Source organism: Vipera berus (genome assembly GCF_964194415.1).
Source record: "Vipera berus genome assembly, chromosome: 8".
NCBI lineage: Eukaryota > Metazoa > Chordata > Lepidosauria > Squamata > Viperidae > Vipera > Vipera berus.
Genome location: NC_138211.1, coordinates 23,091,230 through 23,104,103, shown reverse-complemented (window position 1 = coordinate 23,104,103; position 12,874 = coordinate 23,091,230). Strand labels below are relative to the sequence as shown.

The window sequence follows — 12,874 nt, the reverse complement described above, 5'->3', positions numbered from 1 at the left end:
ATCCCGAAGAGCCTTTTGTGATCCAGGCAGATGCCAGCAATGTGGCTGTAGGAGCCGTCCTCCTCCAATGTAATGGGAAGGAAAACTTATAGCTTTGCGCATACATATTTTGCAAACTTAATGAGACAGAACGACGATGGGCTCTGTGGGAGAAAGAGGATTTTGCGATATGGTGGATGCTACTAACTTGGAGGCAGTTCCTGGAAGGAAGCAACCCCCCCTTTGAAATGTGGACTGATCATAAAAACTTAGAAAACCTGAAAACCCTCTGCAAACTTTCACCTAAACAAATCAGATGGATGCAGTATTTCAAGAGATTTGATTTTGAACATTCCAGGAGGGAATAACTTCCTGGCTGATGCCCTGTCCCAATACAAAAGCACTCAGCAGGAAGTGGTGAGTTTGTCATTCCCGATAGGCAACAAGTGGTGCAAATGACAACCAGATGGCAGGGGAAGAGGAGGAGCTCACCCCCCACTGATGCATTTGCCCAGCAGCTGCAGTAAGAGCTGCAAACCAATGCACAGTTTGTGGCTCATTAGAAAGAACAAATTATGAGGGAGGGACTGGCATGGAAGGGAGTAACAAATTGTATGTCTGAGACCCCCTGTGACTGCAAGTCCTGCAATGCAGGCAGGCCACTGGATTCCTGAAGACACTGCATCTCGCCAATCATCAGTTCTGGTAGCCAAAGATGAAGAAAGACACTGATTTGGGGAGCTGTGCTGTTTGTGCTGCCAGCAAAAGATTACCACGGAAGAGTCTGGGGCTGCTGCAGCAAGTGGCTGATCCGACCAGACCCTGGGAAAAGATAGCAATGGACTTTATAGTGGAACTACCGGAGAGCAGGGGGACCACAGTGATTTGGTCTGTGATAGACCTGTTTTCCAAGAAAGCCGACTTCATTGTCTGTGCTGGACTCCCCTCAGCCCAGAAACTAGTGAACCATCTACTGACTACATGGGGTGCATAAGCACATAATTTCAGATTGCGGGGTGTGTGTGTCCAGTTTACTGCTAAGTTCTGGAAAGAGTTTGTAAGGATGATTAGGTCCTCCCAGAAGCTCACTTCTGCTTTCCACCTGAGTACGAATATGTCAACTATCAGCAAACAAATTGGACAGAGCTGTTGCCATTTGTGAGGCGGCATATAACAACACAGTGCACATTGAATGGATGTATTTATTTAATTTGCAGAAGTCCTAACCCGGCAATGGAATTCCTTTTGTAGTAGCCTTTGCTAAAACAGAAAGTGTAGATCGCGCTCATCACTTTCCTATACAGGTAGTCCTTGACTTATGACTGGTCACTTAATGGTTGTTAGACATTATGACAACCTCCCATCCAAAGTTGCTTATGACCCAGTTTCAAAGTTACGACCACTGTATAGGATGAATGGAAATTTACCTAAGTTTTATTAGATTATTAATACATATTAGAGGGTTTTATAAGCTATGGATTAACTTTAGCCAACCTTAACCATTGTGCTTTTGCCTGCTAGAAGCAATATTTATTTAATGCACCCCAGTAAGAGCTAAAGAGGTCAACTGCAGACACTCTGTAGGCTGACCACAAATGTCCCCTTCATAGAACAGCTGGCAGGTTGTGGTGCTAATGTTTGACAAGACACCTTGGAAGAGGCCCCATCACTTGAATAAAGGAAGGTGAGGGGATGGTTTACTTAATCAGTGGTTAGGGGCATTGGACAAGGGTCCAGAGCCAAGCAGAGTTTATTGTTAGCATACTAAAAACATGCCCAGAGATAGGTGACTTTTGTGATAGTGAAAGAGGATTAACTAATTAATATAGTATGGGATGGTTTTGCTTTGCGCCTGTGTGTGACTGTCATGTAACTTCATAACCAATCTATTCTACTTTTTTCCTGTGGTAAATTGTATGAAATAAATCAGTGAAATGATTGCCTCCAGAAGCTGTGGGTTCTCCATCACTGGAGGCTTTAAGAAGAGACTGGACAGCCATTTGTCCAGAATGGTATAGGGTCTCCTGCTTGAGCAGGGGGCTGGACTAGAAGACCTCCAAGGCCCCTTCCAACTCTGAAGTTCTGTAATCTTGCGATGGAGTTGCTTGTCCTGACTTGGCAGAGCAGCCCTGCAGACCTTGTCAGCAAGCAAGAGGGTAAAAAGAAGGAAATATAAAAAGAAGGAAAATATAACCTTGTCAAAAAGAAGGGTTCTGTAGTGCCATCTTCCTGGCTCTGTGCCTGAGATGTGAAAATGGGAAATTAACCTCATAGGGGCCAAATTTGACATATTCTATTTTTATTCTTAAAAAATAAGAAAAGGTAAACATTCCTTCATGAAAAATCATAGATAGCATCTGAATGTCCAACAGCAAAATATACAAGGGAATACCTACTGCAGTGGATGGGCCAGTCTGTTTTTTATGTCATGCACCAGCTCTCTGGAAGACATTCAAGAAAGGCTTACAAGGAACAGACACAGAAAGTGGCACAAAAAACGTCGCTGGGGTTATTTCTCCTGATTCTCCCAAGGTGCTTCCTCAACCTCCTGGCCAGAAAGGAGTTTGGTTGCACCTTGAAAGTTCTTTTGATCCAGCAATGTCCCTGAGAGACAGCCATGTGGGCGATGAAAGGAGGCCTTGGGGTGGTGGTACCAGCAAAGTCAACCTGCTGGTCAAAATCCAGTTAACCATCTGGATTTTTGCCTGACTTTCCTGGCTTGGCTTGATCTGAGCCAACACTGAGGTCCAGGGGAGCCCCCATTCCCATTTGAGCTGCATTGTTCCTTTCCAGGAAAGAGCTTCTTTTTTTTGCAATTTAGTCTTGATGTTTTTGAATAGATATGCAATTAATTAAGAGCGTTCTGTGTGCCTTTGGTGTCTAGTCATGCCGGCTACATGACCACAGACATCTTTGGACAAGCGCTGGCTCTTTGGCTTTGAAACAGAGATGAGCACTGGCCCCTAGAGTCGGAAACAACTAGCACACATGTGTGGGGGAACCTTTACCTTTACCTTACAATTAATTAATAGCTAATTAATTAATTAGTGGTATAGGGTCTCCTGCTTGAGCAGGGGGTTGGACTAGAAAACCTCCAAGGTCCCTTCCACCTTTGTTATTCGAATCGTATTCTGATTTTTATTTTGAGGCTTTTATTTTAAGATGGGAGTCAAGTGGCATACATATATGATAAACAAGAAAGAATAAAGGTTTGGAATTTATGCATTACATTATCACATGTTTTAATTGTGATAATGCATTTACTTGCATTTACATTTCCTTATATAGGGTGCAATCTGGTACTTCTGTGTGCCCAGAGTGGGCACCTAAAGAGGCCAGGAAAAAGGTTTGACAAGGCGGAGAGCAGATCAAATCCCCTTTTGCCTTGAGCCAGACCCCGGACCTCTCTTCCCCACACATTTGCCCCAATAGGGAACATTTCATTCCAAAGGGCTCAGTCAGCGACCAAGAATGATCTCCTCCTCCTCCTCCTCCCCATCTGCCCTTCTCAGGAGTTGCTTCAAAGACAGCTGGCTCCAGAGGGAAACCTCCTCCTGGGAGACGGAAGGGGCCATTTGTTCAAGTGGAACCCGAGAACAGGAGCAGCCGGTGGGCTCTCAGCAACTGTTCTCCATTGAAGAAGAGAAGAGACAAGGAGGCATGCAAGTCCTCTGTCCTTGGTCCAAACTGCCCTTTCCACAGCACACCCAGGGCCTGACCTTGGCTCCTCAGTCTCTTGGGCAGTCGGGGGGGGGGGGGTAGGAGCTGCTCTCCTCCCAATGGGCTCTTTAGCTGCCAAGTTCCTCCTGCCCACCATCAGCAGCCTTGCCTTCCTCCCCACCATCAGCATTGCAGCCCAAAGGCAGTTTCACATGGAGGCCATGGTCTACTTCTTCACCATGTTCTTCATCTTGGTAAGTCCTCCTTCCCACTAAAACTTTTGAATAAGAATTCTCATTCATAAAAAAGAGAGAGGGTGGCTTTGTATTCTTGCATGAAAATAGTATAAGTAATGTCGGTGTGCTTTTCTTCCTCTGTATCTTTTTCCCATAACATATTTGGTTAGACCCCACCTCCACCCCAATTGCAATGCATGTCTGAGGCTTGTTCTTTTTGCTGTAACAGACTAAGATTGTTAAATTCTGGAGACAATGATATATTATGAACCAAGTCCCAGTTTAACCAGGGATCTTTGCCTTTCGGATCCTGAAAAAAACAAGTTGTTTAACAGCTTGAAAAAAAATCCTTTACACACAAGAAGAGAAACAGAATGCCAAGGATAGTTTTCAAAGAAAATGTTGGTGCCAGCAGAAACAACCAAGTGTTGCAGGACTTTCATGGGCAAGGTTTCAGGTTCTTGTGGAAAACATTCTATCTCCCTCCCTCCCTCCCTCCTCTATTGCTCTACAGCATATCAGTTACAGCTCTCTTCCAAGACAGTAATTTGCCCATCTGATAGAAATGGAAGGAAATACTTGTGGTTCCTGCATAGCGCTGACCACTTTTTCAGCATCTATACATCTATACTTTTTATCCGATGAATCTTTGTTGTTTATCTGAGTGGATGCCAATCAAAACACCAAGCTGTTTATTTCTGAACAATGCCTATGGTGCAGTGGGCCAGAAGCATGCAAGCCTAATTAAAGTATTTAAAAAAGTCAGGACAGGCAAGGAGCCAGAGGTCCATCAAGTCTGGCATGGTTTAACATTTTTGTTTCGGGTCATTTCAGAGAACTGGTTTCAACTTTTAATGACATAAGTTGCGAAGAATCTTAAAACTTACTTCTGTCCTCTGAGACTATAGCCTTTGTCCACAGATGATTGGGATTTTTTCTGCAATGACACCAGCCCACTGGAATATCCTTACAAAGTAAAGGGGGAGGGTTAATTGTCTTTCAAACAAGAGGATTCTGTTGCAGCTTTTTAAAATTACAATTTTTACCATAGAAATCCTGGAAATAAACAAGCAACTGTTTCTCAACAGGTCTGCCATGCCTGTGAAGGCCCTGGGCTAATCTTCCTTTGTTTCATGAAGTATGATCTGCTGCAATACTTTAGCATTTTTGGAACCACATTATCCATGTGGGTCTCACTGATAGGTAAGCAAGAATGGCTGCTTCTTTTGAGTATATGTCTGGGGGGGGGAGCATTAAGGAAATCTGAAGAGGGGAATAATCAAAACTGCATAGGAAATCTTTGAACTTTATAATCTCTCAGCTTTTCAATATCTAGCATTAAGAAAAAGTGCTCCAAGACCCCCTCCTAATAAAAATGGCTACTAGAGAAGTCCATGTCCCCCTTATTCTGGATCCAAAGCCATTGTGCATTAATTAATCTCTTGATAAGACCTCTATGGTCTAGATAAGCAGATTTCCTTAACATTAACAGCTCTCTCCAGATAGTTTGAACTCGTGAAAACACCCTTTATCATATAGAAATACCTTTATTGCATGTAGAGTAAGATGACTTGTACAGCATTTCCAAGATATTTCCAAGGTATCTCCAAGGTCAGAAAATGGTAATATTCCCAGCGACTGCATATCTGCTGTTGTCACATGTTAGCTGGACAATGCAGGATGGGATTCTCTCCAGAGACAAAGGAGGAGGAAGTCCATCCCAGAAAGGGGAGGGAAGAGGAAATACATCATAGGGTGGGAGGGTCTGACTGCCCACATTGTAGTTTCTCCAAAACAGCCATGTGGTGGCAGCACACTCCCTGTCTGGTATTACATAATACCACCATATAAACCATATAACGGTAGTTATACAAATGCAAATACATGTTTGTAGTTTGCTAGTTGTCATAAATACCTCAGAGATATAAGTAATAAACCTGAGATAGACATAAAAACCTGAGAAATATAAAATAAACATGCATACATATGAGGCATAAAACCTGATAGTTATAAAAATCAACATGAGATATATGAGGTATAAAACCTGAGAAATATAAGAAATAACATGCATACATATTGCAATAATAAAAACTGCCATTTCAGGCTGAGGTTTTGCTTGTTGTGTTCAAGACCTGAAAGATATAAAAGAACATGCATACATATTGCAATAATAACAATTGCCATTTCAGGCCTCAATAGTCTGGATCAAGTTGAAGGCACTTTTCTTCTTGAAGGCAGGATTCAACAAGGAAAGGCAACGAGTTCAGTCTTCAAGGGCAAAAGCAGGACAAGTTCTGTGATGGTCTGATGAAAGTTTTTGGTGCCCTTCGATTCTTAAGGTCGTTGGTCCTTAAAGAGAACAAGGTCTCTAACTTGAAGATAGGGTAAAGATGAAACATTGGTGACTGGAGCGTGACTTTGTTGCTCCCCGCCATGCTGCTCCCTACCATAATTTGAAGCAGGGTTGAATACAGGTGGTTGCTGTGGATTGCCTGGAAGTGGATCAGGATGCGTAGCTGTATCGTGTTTGTCGCTATCACATTCTGTGCACTTGAGAAAGGCTTTACAATTTTTAACAAAATGACCACCTGTAGCATATTCCAAGTTTTATTCTTTCTGCTCTTGTATAGTCATTGCTCTAAGCTGGTGACATTTTCTAAGAGGGGGTGAGGCAGTTTGTGAATAGGACAGTGATGATTGGGATCTTCATCTCCACCACCTGAATCGCTCCATTTAGGAGGAGATGGTACAGGAGGTGAAATGCTACCACCTGAATCACTCCATTGAGGTGGAGATTATTCGTCTTTCTTGTAGACACAGCTCCATGTGAGTCTTTGTGTTGAGCTGCTGTGTTAACATACCTTGGTGATGGTGCAGGCACACTGGATTCAGGGTAGTTGAAGCTGGGGTCATTGTTCGTCCAGGCATGGTGACTGATGAACCTGCAAAAATATGAGAATGGGGGAAAGAAAAGGAGTAGAATGAGTTCCTCTCTGATGTTGAAGTTGAGATCAGCAATAGCAGGTTTGAAGGTTGCTTTGACCTTCTGGACGGTCATTAAACTTTGAGGGGCTAGAGTTGAGAAGCTCCTGTCGAATCATGTACCTGGCATGGTCAGAACGATCTGACCCCTCACTCCTTGATGCCAAAGAAACTTGTTGGGCCCCTTGGGTATGGAGGTTCTCTGGTGAATAAGGATGAGGTGCACCAGGATAGAGTGATGTTGTAAAGGCATTCAGCTGCGGTGTATTCTCTAAAGCTTGTGCTGGCTGTCGATTCAACCGTTGATCATTGCTAAAAATTATGTTGTCATCGGCAAGAGGTGATGCAGTTTGAAGTGTTGGTGCACCTGCTTCTGGGTGTTGAAGAGGTGCAGGCTTTTGCAGGCTTGGGGTCTGTGTGCTGTCTGTAGGAAGCACAGCTGACGCACCTGCTTCTGGGCTTTGAAGAGGTGCTGGCCTTGGCAGGCTTGGGGCTTCTGTGCTGTCTGTAGGAAGCACAGCTGACGCACCCACATGTTGGCATGGAGAAGGTGTAGGCCTTGGCAGGTGCGGTACTTCTATGCTGTCTGTAGGAAGCACGGCTGATGCACCTGTGCTGTGTTGTTGAAGAGGTGTAGGCCCTTGTAGTTCTGTGGTCTCTGAGTGGTGAGTGAAAAGTGCAGAGAATGCACTTGTGTTGTGGTGCTGAAGGAGTACAGGCCTTTGCAGTTCTGGGGTCTCTGTGGTGTTTGTAGGCAGTGTGGAAGATGGCTCTGCATCGTTGCAAACATTATGCTTTAACATGTATTGGCTGGTGCATTCCATCGGATCTTCCACTACTATAGGGATGGAACACTCCACATCGGTGTTTTTCTTTGCTGCTTGTTCATAGACCTTCAGCTTTGCCAGGGCAGCTGCTCGTTCCTTTTCTATTTGCAGAATTTTCATTCGGGCTTCCTCCTTTGCTTGACGGGCTTTTCTCTGGGCTTCTATTTCAGCTTCCTTCCTGACAAAAGAAGCAAGTGCAGCCTCTAGTAGCTTGTGATATATCGTTGAAGCCCTGGAGCGAGAGGATCTAGCAGAGCGTACTGTGACTTTAGTTGATGATCAGCAATACAGATTTTTGCCTTATTCTTTGCATCTTGCACTAGGAGATCTCTTTGCTGGTTTAGTTCATCAATTTCCATGGCTAGGACAGGTACAGAAAACTTCCTAGTTATTTTTGACTAAATTCGTTGAACTTTGCTCTTTGACCACCAGGCGGTGCCTTCTGTGTGGTCAGAGACTTCGGGAAGTTCACCTTGTTGGCCACTAGGGGCACCCTTCTGCGTGGTTAGGGACTTAAGGAAAGTTCACCCTTTGACCACTAGGGGGCACTCTATGTGTGCCTGAGGACAAGCCTTTACTTGCTGAGCAGCCACTGGGGTGCTGCTTGTGTAGGTGAGTACTTCAACGAAGTTCACCCCTTGACCACTAGAGGTCGCTGTTTGGATGCAAGCCTGTTATTGTCTCTAGCTTGAATTTGGATGCAAAGTGAGGCAAATTGTTCCTTCTTATGACCACTAGTCGTGAGCCGGTCTGGAACTCTCGAGGGACTTCCTGTCCGTATTAAGAGTACCAACCATAGGCTGTAAACTGTGTCTGACGAAGGTTAATTTGCTCTTTGTTCCTAGTTTATAGCTAGAGTACGATAAATCACTTGCTTATTCATATAAAATGCTTGCATAGCTTGCCATAAGTGTGAATCAAAGTCTCTCTCTATATACAAGCTTTCACATGCGTTTCAAATTTGCAGACCGTTTAAGCGTTTCAGTTTGGCCACCAGGGGTTGCTGCCTGCCTTAGCATAAATTCAAGCTGGCCTTTTGTCTCCTGGATTCCAAGAGTGGGGGTCTCTTTGACTGAGCAGCAACCAAGATCTAGGTTACCAGGGCAACTAATTGCTTTATTGCTCCTTATGGCTGCAGCAATCTTCAGGACAAAGAGAGCTTAGCAAACTAGCAGGCATAGCTCTGAAACAGATTGTTTTTCAACAGTAAATCTCTGAATTTACTCAATTTAGGTGAGAGGCAATGTTTTCTTTTGGAGAAGACAGGAAATTCTAAATCTTGCATTTGAGGCACTCTTAGTAAAAGTTCATTAGCATTTACAGCCACTCTAAAACTCGCTGGCAGAGAAGCAGTAAGATTTTAACTGGTCTTTTTTGCTGGTCTCCACAGGGAGACAGAAAGAAACAAGAGTTCACAGGATTTTAAATGCAGGCATGCACTTTTGACTGAGCTTTAGTTGCAGAGAATCACACACACTTTAGAAGCAGACAGAAGGAATTCAAATTACATTTTTTAACTGTTTTAAACTTGATTGTAGAAAGCATACACATATATTAATTGCAGACAGAAAGGAATTAAAACACATCTTCTGACTATGCTTGATTGCAGAAATTTGCAGACAACAGGCGCTGGGAATATTACCATTTTCTGACTATTCTGGATCCAAAGCCATTGTGCATTAATTAATCTCTTGATAAGACCTCTATGGTCTAGATAAGCAGATTTCCTTAACATTAACAGCTCTCTTCAGATAGTTTGAACTCGTGGAAACACCCTTTATCATATAGAAATACCTTTATTGCATGTAGAGTAAGATGACGTTTGTACAGCATTTACAAGATATTTCCAAGGTATCTCCAAGGTCAGAAAATGGTAATATTCCCAGCGACTGCACATCTGCTGTTGTCACATGTTAGCTGGACAATGCAGGATGGGATTCTCTCCAGAGACAAAGGCGGAGGAAGTCCATCCCAGAAAGGGAAGGGAAGAGGAAATACATCATAGGGTAGGAGGGTCTGACTGCCCACATTGTAATTTCTCCTAAACAGCCACGTGGTGGCAGCACACCCCTTTTTTGTCACACACATTTTTCCTCATATGCACAGTCTCTACCCTAGAGCCATGTTGGTGCACACAACATGCTTTCACTTTCTGTAAAAAAAGAGAGCAGCAAGACAGAGCAGGATGTGCATTGTAATGAGAAAGCCAAGAAAAAGCTCAAGGAAAATGTAAGTAACCTTTTAAGACAAAATTCAGTGATATAACTGGACAAAGCATTGAAGAAACAAAGGAATAAAGTAAAACACCTGTCTGATCTTGACGAACATAAATCACCAGGATCCAACAGACTACATCCCAGAGTTTTGAAGGAGCTGGCAGAACCATTGCACCATATCTTTCAAAAATCCTGGACCACTGGGAAAGTACTGAGGATTGGGAAAGGGCTTCCCAATCAAGAAAGATAAAAAAATGGACCCAGGAAACTACAAACCAATCAGTTTAACCTCAATACCTGGGAAGAGCCTAGAAAAGATAATAAAAAAACAGATCTGCGAATAACTAGAAGCAAAAAAAGTTATAATCAGTAGTCAACCCAGGCTTGTTAAAAACAGATCATGCCAAACCAATTTTATTTCATTCTTTGATAAAGTGACTAAACTAGTAGACCAGCAAAATGCTGCGGATATAGTATACTTAGACTTCAGTAAGGCATTTGATAAAGTAGACCACAACCTACTCCTTGGTAAGCTAAAAAAAGATGGAATAAACAACATCACCACCAGATGGATCTGTAGCTGGCTGGCAAACCGTACTCAACGAGTAGTCCTCAATGGCACCACATCCACATGGAGAGGAGTAAGGAGTGGGGTACCACAAGGTTCTGTCCTAGGCCTAGTACTCTTCAACATCTTCATAAATGACCTAGATGAGCAAATAGAAGGGGAACTTATCAAATTTGCAAATGACACTAAACTGGCAGGAACAGCCCATACCCTCTTTGATAGGCTCAAGATCCAGAGGGATCTTGACAGACTTGAACACTGGGCCCAATCTAAGAAAATGAAATTCGGCGTAGAGAAAAGTAAGGTCTTATAGTTAGTCAAGAAAAACCAAATGTACACATATAGATTGGGTGAAACCAGGCTTACTAGCAGCAACTGGGAGAGGGATCTTGAAGTCTTAGTGGACAATCAATTAAATATGAGCCAACAGTGTGACGCAGCAGTCAAAAAAGCCAACACAATCCTAAATTGCAGTAACAGAGAGATTCAATCAAGATCATGTGAGGGATTAATACCACTTTATAAAACTCTAGTAAGACCACACCTAGAATACTGCAGACTACAAAAAAGATGTTGAGAATCTAGAAAAAGTGCAGAGAAGAGCAACAAAGATGATTAGGGGGCTGGAGTCTAAAACATATGAAAAATGGTTACAGGAACTGGGCATGGCTAGTCTAGTGAAGAGGACCAGGGGAGACATGATAGCAGTGTTCCAATATTTGAGGGGGCGTCACAGAGAGGAGGAGGGGGGCGTCAACCTATTTTCCAAATCACCCAAAGTCCAGGCAAGAAATAACGGATGGAAACTAATCAAGAAGAGATTCAACTTGGAAATAAGGAGAAATTTCCTGACAGTGAGAACAATCAACCAATGGAACAGACTGCCTTCAGATGTTGTTGGTACTTCATCACTGGAGGCTTACAAGAAGAGACTGGACTGCCATCTGTCAGAAATGGTGTAGGGACTCCTGCATGGGCAGAGGGTTGGACTAGATGACCTACAAGGTCCCTTCCAACTCTGTTATTCTATTCTATTCTATTCTATTCTATTCTATTCTATTCTATTCTATTCTATTCTATTCTATTCTATTCTATTCTAAAACAAAACAGTTCAATGGTCAAATCAAAGTGCAGAAAATTGCAGCTGATCAAGATAGGAAACAATGTAGGAAGAGATTAAAAAAAGAGATGGGTCCCAGAAGGAATGGGGCATAGTTGAAATCTTAGGAATTAATGTTACTGGATTGATTCAGCCTCAGCTGCCAGCATTTATGTCCACAAGGTTCTTTATTCACCCGGTTCAGGATTCAACTGAGCAAAGCCTCAACTGCAGGAAAAGTATTCTCCATAGGGTTTCCAGTTTGAGGGTCTAAAGCCAATTAAAAGCAGTGACTTGTTAATGTTGATTCACCTAGAGTCCTTCTGTCTGCCCTGCCCCAACTTTCAGAAGGACCTGAAATTCCATTAGGTTGCTGCATTACAACAGGGCATTTCAACCGGTAGTAGGCGTACCGCCAGTGGTACTTTGGCACATGGCAGGTGTCACATGACCCTCCTAGACAAGTGTAGCAGGGGAGGGGAATGAGCTGAAGTGACCCAAGCCTGAGGTAGAGGCAGCTGAAGCTGAAGGACTGTCTGGCTTGGCAGAAGACCCAAGAGCGCCGGCAGGGCTCCAGCTGATTGGCTTCAGTTGATTTGCACTTCCGTCCCTGGAGGTGAATTGAAAAGAAAAGAAGGACGAAGGAGAGGAGAGGCTATAAAAGGAGGTGGTTTTTGCAGGAAAGAGGATGGAGAAGAAGCTGTGGAAAGAGAGCTCAGCAGGTAGGGAGGAAAAAAGAGACAGGGAAGAATAAGAAGCTGTTGCTGGAAGAAAAGGTCCCCTAGTTCGTTTTCTCCAGCCAGGAGAATGCAATCAGTGCTGATAAAATGAAAAGCTGGGAGATGATCATGCCAGAAAGGAGGTTGGTTTATTTAGTTCTGGATCAGCTGGCAGCTTGATACCGTAATGATTTTTGTACAGTTTTTACAGCATTTTGCAATTCAGAGGCTCAGATTGTGTGCTTTGGTTATTGGAATATTTTAGTCTGTTTCACAAAGACTAGCAATGAGTTCAAAGTGTTGGCTTAATCCCTTTAAACAAATGTAATTAGTTTTACCCCCTTATCCTGAGTTTTTAGCAACTTTTCTTTGTAGGTAAACAGGCTTAATTTAAGTTTATTGCCTTTTGCAATTGCTGGACCCTTTCAGTCTCATATTGCAACATTATGACACGTAACACACCTGAGGCAGCTTAAAGAACACCCCCCCCCCGGAGTTTAGTGTTTTTTTATTCTCTGAGGCTTTTGTGAGCCTTTCTTGCTTTGCACTTGATTCCTGTGTCTTTAGGGGTACAGTGAAGGAATTGGG

At 43.2% G+C, this 12,874-nt stretch overlaps 1 protein-coding gene across 1 annotated transcript in view; it reads left to right on the top strand.

Annotated features, from left to right (window-relative positions):
* Positions 1-3,592: 3,592 nt before the first annotated feature.
* MYMK (myomaker, myoblast fusion factor) overlaps positions 3,593-12,874 on the top strand; it is a gene marked incomplete at its 3' end in the record, with an annotated part of 32,080 nt that continues 22,798 nt past the window's right edge. Inside the window, exons 1-2 of the mRNA XM_081334103.1 lie at positions 3,593-3,893; positions 4,964-5,078. Of these exons, the coding sequence (XP_081190229.1) occupies positions 3,759-3,893; positions 4,964-5,078 (250 nt within the window). The 5' untranslated portion in view covers positions 3,593-3,758. The remainder of the gene's footprint in view (positions 3,894-4,963; positions 5,079-12,874) is intronic.